We start from the raw sequence: 12559 nt of genomic DNA, 5'->3' as shown, positions 1-12559 counted from the left end.
TTCCTGATGCCATGTCTCCTGATGACATGTCTCCTGATGACATGTTTCCTGATGCCATGTCTCCTGATGCCATGTTTCCTGATGCCATGTCTCCTGATGACATGTCTCCTGATGACATGTCTCCTGATTTCATGTTTCCTGATGACATGTCTCCTGATGACATGTCTCCTGATTTAATGTCTCCTGATGACATGTCTCCTGATGACATGTCTCCTGATGTCATGTCTCCTGATGACATGTCTCCTGATGACATGTCTCCTGATGCCATGTTTCCTGATGCCATGTCTCCTGATGACATGTCTCCTGATGCTATGTCTCCTGATGTCATGTCTCCTGATGCCATGTCTCCTGATGTCATGTCTCCTGATGACATGTCTCCTGATGACATGTCTCCTGATTTCATGTTTCCTGATGACATGTCTCCTGATGACATGTCTCCTGATTTAATGTCTCCTGATGACATGTCTCCTGATTTAATGTCTCCTGATGCCATGTCTCCTGATGACATGTCTCCTGATGTCATGTCTCCTGATGACATGTCTCCTGATGACATGTCTCCTGATGCTATGTCTCCTGATGACATGTCTCCTGATGTCATGTCTCCTGATGCCATGTCTCCTGATGTCATGTCTCCTGATGCCATGTCTCCTGATGACATGTCTCCTGATTTAATGTCTCCTGATGACATGTCTCCTGATGACATGTCTCCTGATTTAATGTCTCCTGATGACATGTCTCCTGATGCCATGTCTCCCGATGACATGTCTCCTGATGTCATGTCTCCTGATGACATGTCTCCTGATGACATGTCTCCTGATGCCATGTTTCCTGATGCCATGTCTCCTGATGACATGTCTCCTGATGACATGTCTCCTGATTTCATGTCTCCTAATGACATGTCTCCTGATGCCATGTCTCCTGATGTCATGTCTCCTGGTGACATGTCTCCTGATGCCATGTCTCCTGATGCCATGTCTCCTGATGACATGTCTCCTGATGCCATGTCTCCTGATGCCATGTCTCCTGATGACATGTTTCCTGATGCCATGTCTCCTGATGTCATGTCTCCTGATGCCATGTCTCCTTATGACATGTCTCCTGATGCTATGTCTCCTGATGACATGTCTCCTGATGTCATGTCTCCTGATGCCATGTCTCCTGATGCCATGTCTCCTGATGACATGTCTCCTTATGCCATGTCTCCTGATGACATGTCTCCTGATGACATGTCTCCTGATGCTATGTCTCCTGATGACATGTCTCCTGATGCCATGTCTCCTGATGACATGTCTCCTGATGTCATGTCTCCTGATGACATGTCTCCTGATGCTATGTCTCCTGATGCCATGTCTCCTGATGCCATGTCTCCTGATGTCATGTCTCCTGATGACATGTCTCCTGATTTCATGTTTCCTGATGCCATGTCTCCTGATGACATGTCTCCTGATAACATGTCTCCTGATGCCATGTCTCCTGATGTCATGTCTCCTGATGCCATGTCTCCTTATGCCATGTCTCCTGATGACATGTCTCCTGATGCTATGTCTCCTGATGCCATGTCTCCTGAGGACATGTCTCCTGATGCTATGTCTATTGATGCCATGTCTCCTGATGCTATGTCTCCTGATGTCATGTCTCCTGATGACATGTCTCCTGATGCTATGTCTCCTGATGCCATGTCTCCTGATGACATGTCTCCTTATGCCATGTCTCCTGATGTCTTGTCTCCTGATGACATGTCTCCTGATGCTATGTCTCCTGATGCCATGTCTCCTGATGCCATGTCTCCTTATGCCATGTCTCCTGATGACATGTCTCCTGATGACATGTCTCCTGATGCCATGTCTCCTGATGACATGTCTCCTGATGTCATGTCTCCTGATGACATGTCTCCTGATGCTATGTCTCCTGATGCCATGTCTCCTGATGCCATGTCTCCTGATGTCATGTCTCCTGATGACATGTCTCCTGATTTCATGTTTCCTGATGCCATGTCTCCTGATGACATGTCTCCTGATAACATGTCTCCTGATGTCATGTCTCCTGATGTCATGTCTCCTGATGACATGTCTCCTGATGACATGTCTCCTGATGCCATGTTTCCTGATGCCATGTCTCCTGATGACATGTCTCCTGATGACATGTCTCCTGATTTCATGTCTCCTGATGCCATGTCTCCTGATGACATGTTTCCTGATGCCATGTCTCCTGATGTCATGTCTCCTGATGCCATGTCTCCTTATGACATGTCTCCTGATGCTATGTCTCCTGATGCTATGTCTCCTGATGACATGTCTCCTGATGTCATGTCTCCTGATGCCATGTCTCCTGATGCCATGTCTCCTGATGCCATGTCTCCTTATGCCATGTCTCCTGATGACATGTCTCCTGATGACATGTCTCCTGATGCTATGTCTCCTGATGACATGTCTCCTGATGCCATGTCTCCTGATGTCATGTCTCCTGATGACATGTCTCCTGATGCTATGTCTCCTGATGCCATGTCTCCTGATGCCATGTCTCCTGATGTCATGTCTCCTGATGACATGTCTCCTGATTTCATGTTTCCTGATGCCATGTCTCCTGATGACATGTCTCCTGATAACATGTCTCCTGATGCCATGTCTCCTGATGTCATGTCTCCTGATGCCATGTCTCCTTATGCCATGTCTCCTGATGACATGTCTCCTGATGCTATGTCTCCTGATGCCATGTCTCCTGAGGACATGTCTCCTGATGCTATGTCTATTGATGCCATGTCTCCTGATGCTATGTCTCCTGATGTCATGTCTCCTGATGACATGTCTCCTGATGCTATGTCTCCTGATGCCATGTCTCCTGATGACATGTCTCCTTATGCCATGTCTCCTGATGTCTTGTCTCCTGATGACATGTCTCCTGATGCTATGTCTCCTGATGCCATGTCTCCTGATGCCATGTCTCCTTATGCCATGTCTCCTGATGACATGTCTCCTGATGCTATGTCTCCTGATGACATGTCTCCTGATGCCATGTCTCCTGATGACATGTCTCCTGATGTCATGTCTCCTGATGACATGTCTCCTGATGCTATGTCTCCTGATGCCATGTCTCCTGATGCCATGTCTCCTGATGTCATGTCTCCTGATGACATGTCTCCTGATTTCATGTTTCCTGATGCCATGTCTCCTGATGACATGTCTCCTGATAACATGTCTCCTGATGCCATGTCTCCTGATGTCATGTCTCCTGATGCCATGTCTCCTTATGCCATGTCTCCTGATGACATGTCTCCTGATGCTATGTCTCCTGATGCCATGTCTCCTGAGGACATGTCTCCTGATGCTATGTCTATTGATGCCATGTCTCCTGATGACATGTCTCCTGATGCCATGTCTCCTGATGACATGTCTCCTGATGCCATGTCTCCTGATGTCATGTCTCCTGATGCCATGTCTCCTGATGACATGTCTCCTGATGACATGTCTCCTGATGTCATGTCTCCTGGTGACATGTCTCCTGGTGTCATGTCTCCTGATGCCATGTCTCCTGATGTCATGTCTCCTGATGCCATGTCTCCTGATGTCATGTCTCCTTGTGTCATGTCTCCTGATGTCATGTCTCCTGGTGACATGTCTCCTTGTGACATGTCTCCTGAAGCCATGTCTCCTGATGACATGTCTCCTGATGACATGTCTCCTGATGCCATGTCTCCTGATGACATGTCTCCTGATGTCATGTCTCCTGGTGACATGTCTACTTGTGACATGTCTCCTGATGCCATGTCTCCTGATGACATGTCTCCTGATGACATGTCTCCTGATGCCATGTCTCCTGATGACATGTCTCCTGATGTCATGTCTCCTGGTGACATGTCTCCTTGTGACATGTCTCCTGATGCCATATCTCCTGATGACATGTCTCCTGATGACGTCCCCAAGCAGCAACATATAAAGATTAAACAGTGTTGGACCTAAAACTGAACCTTGGGGAACTCCACACTTGGTTCTATGGGTTCTTGAGGAGCAAGTATCCATACTTCCATAAAATCTGACGATCTGAGAGACCGAAGGTGAACCAGTTAAGATCAGTGCCGGAGAGTCCTACCAGGGTTTGAAGCCTATTTAACAAGATGTGGTGATCTACTGTGGCAGCGCTGAGATCCAGTAGAACCAGGAGCTGAGATCCAGTAGGACCAGGACTGAGATCCAGTAGGACCAGGAACTAAGATCCAGTAGTACTAGGAGCTGAGATCCAGTAGAACCAGGAGCTGAGATCCAGTAGGACCAGGAACTAAGATCCAGTAGTACTAGGAGCTGAGATCCAGTAGAACCAGGAGCTGAGATCCAGTAGGACCAGGAACTAAGATCCAGTAGTACCAGGAGCTGAGATCCAGTAGTACCACCAGGAGCTGAAATCCAGTAGAACCAGGAACTAAGATCCAGTAGAACCAGGAACTGAAATCCCGTAGAACCAGGAGCTGAGATCCAGTAGGACCAGGACTGGGATCCAGTAGAACCAGGAACTAAGATCCAGTAGAACCAGGAGCTGATATCCAGTAGGACCAGGACTGAGATCCAGTACAACCAGGACATAAGATCCAGTAGTACCAGGAGCTGAGATCCAGTAGAACCAGGAACTAAGATCCAGTAGAACCAGGAACCGAAATCCCGTAGAACCAGGAGCTGAGATCCAGTACGACCAGGACTGAGATCCAGTAGAACCACCAGGAACTGAGATCCAGTAGGACCAGGATCTGAGATCCAGTAGAACCAGGAGCTGAGATCCAGTAGAACCACCAGGAGCTGAGATCCAGTAGAACCAGGACTGAGATCCAGTAGCACCCGGAACTGATATCCAGCAACACCAGGAGCTGAGATCCAGTAGAACAAGGAGCTGAGATCCAGTAGAACCAGGAGCTCAAATCCATTAGGACCACCAGGAGCTGAGATCCAGTAGAACCAGGACTGAGATCCAGTAGCACCAGGAACTGAGATCCAGTAGAACCAGGAGCTGAGATCCAGTAGAACCAGGACTGAGATCCAGTAGCACCCGGAACTGATATCCAGCAACACCAGGAGCTGAGATCCAGTAGAACCAGGAGCTCAAATCCATTAGGACCACCAGGAGCTGAGATCCAGTAGAACCAGGACTGAGATCCAGTAGCACCAGGAACTGAGATCCAGTAGAACCAGGAGCTGAGATCCAGTAGAACCAGGACTGAGATCCAGCAGAACCACCAGGAGCTGAGATCCAGTAGAACAAGGAACTGAGATCCAGTAGAACCAGGAGCTGAGATCCAGTAGTACCAGGAGCTGAGATCCAGTAGAACCAGCAGCTGAGATCTAGTAGAACCAGGGGCTAAGATCCAGTAGAACCAGGACAGAAGCTTCTGAGTGTCCATGTTACCCTGAGGTCATGAACAGTTTTCACCAGGACTGTGTCGGTACCGTGGTTCGTCCTAAAACCAGACTGATTTCTCTCTAAACTATCAAGTCTATTTAAAAAGTAATTTACTTGGATTAAAGCCATTTTTTCTCAAACTTTGCTTAAAAAAGGAAAGTTGGATACTGGTTGGTAGTTATCAAGAGTGTCTGGTCTAAATGACTCTTCTTCAGAACTGGTTGGTAGTGATCAAGAGTGTCTGGGTCTAAATGACTCTTCTTCAGAAATGGTTGGTCGTTATCAAGAGTGTCTGGTCTAAATGACTCTTCTTCAGAACTGGTTGGTAGTTATCAAGAGTGTCTGGGTCTAAATGACTCTTCTTCAGAACTGGTTGGTCGTTATCAAGAGTGTCTGGTCTAAATGACTCTTCTTCAGAACTGGTTGGTAGTTATCAAGAGTGTTTGGGTCTAAATGACTCTTCTTCAGAACTGGTTGGTAGTTATCAAGAGTGTCTGGTCTAAATGACTCTTCTTCAGAACTGGTTGGTCGTTATCAAGAGTGTCTGGTCTAAATGACTCTTCTTCAGAACTGGTTGGTAGTTATCAAGAGTGTCTGGGTCTAAATGACTCTTCTTCAGAACTGGTTGGTAGTTATCAAGAGTGTCTGGGTCTAAATGACTCTTCTTCAGAACTGGTTGGTAGTTATCAAGAGTGTCTGGATCTAAATGACTCCTCTTCAGAAATGGTTGGTAGTTATCAAGAGTGTCTGGATCTAAATGACTCTTCTTCAGAACTGGTTGGTAGTTATCAAGAGTGTCTGGGTCTAAAGGACTCTTCTTCAGAACTGGTTGGTAGTGATCAAGAGTGTCTGGGTCTAAATGACTCTTCTTCAGAACTGGTTGGTAGTTATCAAGAGTGTCTGGGTCTAAATGACTCTTCTTCAGAACTGGTTGGTAGTTATCAAGAGTGTCTGGATCTAAATTACTCTTCTTCAGAACTGGTTGGTAGTTATCAAGAGTGTCTGGATCTAAATGACTCCTCTTCAGAAATGGTTGGTAGTTATCAAGAGTGTCTGGATCTAAATGACTCTTCTTCAGAACTGGTTGGTAGTTATCAAGAGTGTCTGGATCTAAATGACTCCTCTTCAGAAATGGTTGGTAGTTATCAAGAGTGTCTGGATCTAAATGACTCTTCTTCAGAACTGGTTGGTAGTTATCAAGAGTGTTTGGGTCTAAAGGACTCTTCTTCAGAACTGGTTGGTAGTTATCAAGAGTGTCTGGTCTAAATGACTCTTCTTCAGAACTGGTTGGTAGTTATCAAGAGTGTCTGGATCTAAATGACTCTTCTTCAGAACTGGTTGGTAGCTATCAAGAGTGTCTGGGTCTAAATGACTCTTCTTCAGAACTGGTTGGTAGTTATCAAGAGTGTCTGGGTCTAAATGACTCCTCTTCAGAACTGGTTGGTAGCTATCAAGAGTGTCTGGGTCTAAATGACTCTTCTTCAGAACTGGTTGGTAGTCATCAAGAGTGTCTGGGTCTAAATGACTCCTCTTCAGAACTGGTTGGTAGTTATCAAGAGTGTTTGGGTCTAAATGACTCTTCTTCAGAACTGGTTGGTAGTTATCAAGAGTGTCTGGGTCTAAATGACTCCTCTTCAGAACTGGTTGGTAGTTATCAAGAGTGTTTGGGTCTAAATGACTCTTCTTCAGAACTGGTTGGTAGTTATCAAGAGTGTCTGGATCTAAATGACTCTTCTTCAGAACTGGTTGGTAGTTATCAAGAGTGTCTGGGTCTAAAGAACTCTTCTTCAGAACTGGTTGGTAGTGATCAAGAGTGTCTGGGTCTAAATGACTCTTCTTCAGAACTGGTTGGTAGTTATCAAGAGTGTCTGGGTCTAAATGACTCTTCTTCAGAACTGGTTGGTAGTTATCAAGAGTGTTTGGGTCTAAATGACTCTTCTTCAGAACTGGTTGGTAGTTATCAAGAGTGTCTGGGTCTAAATGACTCTTCTTCAGAACTGGTTGGTAGTGATCAAGAGTGTCTAGGTCTAAATGACTCTTCTTCAGAACTGGTTGGTAGTTATCAAGAGTGTCTGGATCTAAATGACTCTTCTTCAGAACTGGTTGGTAGTTATCAAGAGTGTCTGGGTCTAAAGAACTCTTCTTCAGAACTGGTTGTTAGTTATCAAGAGTGTCTGGGTCTAAATGACTCTTCTTCAGAACTGGTTGGTAGTGATCAAGAGTGTCTGGGTCTAAAGGACACTTCTTCAGAACTGGTTGGTAGTTATCAAGAGTGTCTGGGTCTAAATGACTCTTCTTCAGAACTGGTTGGTAGTGATCAAGAGTGTCTAGGTCTAAATGACTCTTCTTCAGAACTGGTTGGTAGTTATCAAGAGTGTCTGGGTCTAAATGACTCTTCTTCAGAACTGGTTGGTAGTGATCAAGAGTGTCTGGGTCTAAATGACTCTTCTTCAGAACTGGTTGGTAGTTATCAAGAGTGTCTGGGTCTAAAGGACACTTCTTCAGAACTGGTTGGTAGTTATCAAGAGTGTCTGGGTCTAAAGAACTCTTCTTCAGAACTGGTTGGTAGTGATCAAGAGTGTCTAGGTCTAAATGACTCTTCTTCAGAACTGGTTGGTAGTGATCAAGAGTGTCTAGGTCTAAATGACTCTTCTTCACCACCGCCGTTTTAAAGGCAGCAGGGAAAACAACGTCTGAAGAGAGTAATTCATGATATTAAGAAGCTCAAACTCAAAGAACCATCGAATGTTTTAAAGAACGGTGTGGGAATCGGGTCTAAACAAAATAGGCAGGGATCGTGTCCATTAACTGAATCGATACTATTAAAATAAAGTGAACATTTGTCGGTAGAAAAGCTATCAAAATATGCCTCAAGCAATCTTAAAACAGGAGCAAATTCCCTTGAAAATGGAAGAGATGTCCGCATTGATTTTTTTTCTTAACCCTCTGGGGCCGATTGACGCTCTGCAGCGTCAAAATCACATGACCGTTTGAAAAGGCAGTAGCGTCACAGCACAGCGTCATCTGGTCCAGTGTTTCAATCCGTGTGGAAAGTGCAGATATAAAACTACAAGCTCGTTTTTAAATGATGTTGATAGCCCAAATAAAAGCGGAGATATGAGGAAAACTGTGTCCGTGTTTTTCCGCGACGTTTTAGTGCGTCAGGTGCAGAAGACCGGTCAGGAGTGAAAGTGAAAGTAACGGAGCAGCAAAAAAAAACAACACTTGTAATGTGCCAGTATACCTTTCACTCATTGGTTGAGAAGAAGAGCCCATGTCCAATCAAAAGTTTCCATAGTGGGAGGTGTCATTTTGTTTAGTTCACCCGTGAAAAAGTAAACAGAGAGATGGAGACAGCGAGAGTGAGTTGAGATTTATATCAGAGAAAAAGCGACTATTATCATGATTTGACCATGTAGTGAGTGTGTAGTGAGTGTGTAGTTAGTGTGTAGTGAGTGTGTAGTGAGTGTGTAGTGAGTGAGATTAGAGTGTTTTTTAGTTTCAAGTGAACTCTTTTTTTTTTCTATCAAAACAATGACGCGCCTTATGAACGTCAATCAGGCGCTCCGACTTTTTTTTTTTTTTGAAGGAGAAGAGCATCGAGTCTGACACTGAGTTTGAGAGTGATTCTGATGACAATATTGAAGACCTCAGCTTATTTTTGTTAGAGAGGAGACAGGTGTCCCCCAGACCAGGAGACGTGTCCCCCACCCCTGTCCCCATCATTCCAGCTCCACCACAACAGCCAAAGGCTAAAATGTAAAAATTGCCTGCAGGAACACAAGAAAAGTAAAAACACTCCATGGAAAGGCCATGTGTGATGTGTCCCTCTGTGTTGTGTTGGACACAATCTGTTTTTTTGAGTGGCACAAATCATTTGTCTTCACCTGACATTACATGTGTGACCTTTTGTAAATAGTTTTACAAAAACGCCTGAGGCAGTGCTTCTATTTCACTGTAAATATCTGTATATAATTGTTTTTTCAGTCCTGTTTTGATACATTTTAGTTAATTATAGTTTAGATTTACTTTACAAGTAAACAAAATGATTCGTTAACCATGTCTGTGAATTTTATAGTCAATAAATCTATGTTTTTACCACCCGAATTTGTAATTTTATGGTGTTTTTAGATCCACTGTTTTAATACAGTATGCCAAAGTGATGAAAATACTTCAGAAATGCATTTATGAGGTTGTCCTGAACAAAATGACACCAAAAAAGGCAAGGTTTAAGAATTTTATATCTGAGATATAAAGGAAAAATCAATTGTAGTGAAAAACGGCACAAAATGCTTCAGGCCCCAGAGGGTTAATGTCAGGAGAAACTCAACAGTCACATAACCTGAAGTCTGCCACAGAAAAGAAGAGATGGATGAAATGTAGTGAAGTTAGAATTTGCGAGACACTTGGTGGAATTTTTGTGAAATGAGCAAATGTTTGAGCTGTGGACAAACAGAGGTATTAAACAACTTGGAATGAGACTGGGTTGCTGCAGCACAAAGCACAGATGCTATTTCTTGAAATTCATAATTTACATATATAATACAGCTCGACGAGTCAGGCTCACTCTGGTTATTGATATATGTCAGGTTTTTGATAGTCGTGGTTTGATGTGAGTATGAAGACAAACTGCTGACATGGTCCATGACGCCTTAAGCTGTACTACCTGGATTTGCATTACAGAAGTGTTTTACCCACTCGGCCAGTGTTTCCATGTGGTTGTTACCTTGGAGTTGGAGATGGACTCCAGGAAGCAGAGTCGGTTTCCGAAGCCTTCAGCAGCCAGACAGAGTTTCTGTTGCTCCTTCTGGATTGTAGCTGAGCACTGTAGGACCACCTCATCATCCTGCACACACAAAGCCACACAGAAGGATGTTTTTCATCATACTTTTCATATTTTTGAACAAGAACAAGCTCAGAGGACAAGCACTGTCCACTGAGTGAAGGATTACAGCTGCTGACAGTGTATTTCTGACTCCTGAAAACAAAACTCAAAAGTACAATATATTTCTAAATGAACATGAGCTGTGATTTATTGTGTATTCTTGTAAAACCTTTTTAATTTGTATGTTACTCAGAAAAAAAAAGTTCTGTCCACACGTCACTATGAACACGGCTCAACACAAGGCTTCAGGGCATGGAGTACCAGGCCAGGCCTTCAGAGGCACTGTGACTCACCAAACACATCAAAAACGCAGAAGAAGAGATGAAGCACATATATATTTAGAGGTAGACTCCGACTCTGGACCTGTTTAATAAAAAAAAACAGTTTTGGCACTCGTAAAACGTCGCCTCGTATGGATGATTGGCCAAAAGCGGCTCCTTTACGTGAACCGGCATTCTCATGTGGCAAACCCTTCAGTAGCTATTAAGCTAGCTCTTCTCCACACATGCTTGTGGCTCAGGCACACTAGTAAAGCAACCTGCATCCAGTAGCTGTTAAAGAGGCCCAACACACACACACACACACTCTCTCTCTCTGATAACAATGCGCATACCGCACATACCACCGAATCGTCACGCATATCACCAAGTGACCATGTAGGTGGAGAGATGGTGTTACTCAGACTGTGGGACACTCGCTTTACCGCTGCCAAAATGGTGGCACATTGATTTATGTCCCTCAACACTGAAGCCCAGATAAACACCCGCATTAGAAGCAGAAGGCGATGTCCTTCATACTGGATGCAAGTTGTCCTGCCCTGTTTCAATTGTCTATTCCCTGCAGGCGGCGCAGTCTGCCTGTCACCTGAGCTCTCTTTCACTTGAAGGCTTGAGGCATGCTCCTCTCCCTGGGAGCCTCGCTTCCTAGAGGTAGGGGTGTCTGTGTGTACATGAATGAAACTGCTGCCGGCAGTACACAGGGCGGGAGGACACCTGTAGCCCCGGCATGGAGCTTCTTTGCCTGGGTTTACAGGCTGTCTACCTGGAGATGGAGTTTGGAAACATTATTCTCTGCTCTGTGAAGTTCCTCCCTCGCAGGAATGCCGCCATCGCAGCCAGAACAGACTGAGTTCAACAACAACGCTAATGGCGCCTGGAGGCCCTGGTTGTCATCTTGGGGGAGCTCACCACTGCAAACTGGAATTGTCCCTCCCAGTTTTTTATCAGTATGTAAAATGTGGAACAAGGGGGCAACAGAATCTTGGCCTATTCTTTAGGAACATGGAGATAGCATTAGTGAGTATTACCAAACTCCCACACCTATAAAACAAGTCTCAAATGCAGAAAACCATAAAGGTCTGGACTGAAGACAGCATTGAGATCCTTAAAGGATGTTTTTTCTCAGAATGCTCATGCTGAAGGAAAATCCTCATTTGGTAACTGACAGTCTTCACGCTCTGTGATTGGCCCGTCACACACAGAGCCCGCCCTCCCTACACACACACACACATCTCTGCTGCCAGTTGTGCCCTACTCACACACACACACACACACACACACACACACACACACACACACACACACACACACACACACACACACACACACACACACACGTACTCTCTTCAGTACACCTCAGGTTTTCTTCAGCTTCAGTTACTTAGTGAACTTGTTTCATAACGTACGTGTTGTATTTGACAAGACAGAGCTGAAAACGGCTCGTGTCTCGTCGGACACTGACTCCACTCAGGTTGTTTGTTTTTTTTACCGTCTGCTTGCTCTGAGTGTGGCTGGTGGTGTAAAGTCAGTTGGAAAACTCTGGTCGTACTGAACGTGGTGCTTTTGAGAAGAATACAGTGAACAAGGTGACATATTATTTCCTGTTTGTCTCCACTGGATGTTTACATGAATCACCAGGTTCACACACATCATTACAAAATGAAGTCTTACAGACCACTGACACACATACACACATATAGCTGAACACACAAAGTAGCCTATATTAATATCTTTATTGTATATGGATGTTCATAAAAATAAAAATATTATAAATATTACAAATTAAGCTTTATATACTGTATATATAGTTTTTTATATATAAAACATTGAAGCTCAATTCTGAGGCTGTTCGGTAGGGATGAGCGAGTACACCACTATCTGTATCTGTTCAACCATTGAAATAATCTGCACTCAGAGTGGGCGGGGCCTAAACCAGAAGTGGGCATGGCTCAATTGAAGCTAGGTGGGGCTTAAATCTACATTATTTTAAGTCTGAAATTGATATGCATTCATC

At 44.5% G+C, this 12559-nt stretch overlaps 1 protein-coding gene across 1 annotated transcript in view; it reads right to left on the bottom strand.

The window, feature by feature from the left end:
* The window catches only part of ryr2a (ryanodine receptor 2a (cardiac)), a gene marked incomplete at both ends in the record, with an annotated part of 435130 nt that overhangs the window by 387011 nt on the left and 35560 nt on the right, over positions 1 to 12559 (bottom strand). The window contains one exon of the mRNA XM_080517507.1: positions 10109 to 10228. Within this exon, the coding sequence (XP_080373633.1) occupies positions 10109 to 10228 (120 nt within the window). The remainder of the gene's footprint in view (positions 1 to 10108; positions 10229 to 12559) is intronic.

The sequence above is a fragment of the Blennius ocellaris genome (assembly GCF_963422515.1).
Source record: "Blennius ocellaris genome assembly, chromosome: 21".
In the NCBI taxonomy this organism is placed as follows: domain Eukaryota; kingdom Metazoa; phylum Chordata; class Actinopteri; order Blenniiformes; family Blenniidae; genus Blennius; species Blennius ocellaris.
The sequence above is the reverse complement of the archived record's forward strand: the minus strand, read 5'-3'. Positions and strand labels throughout refer to the sequence as shown.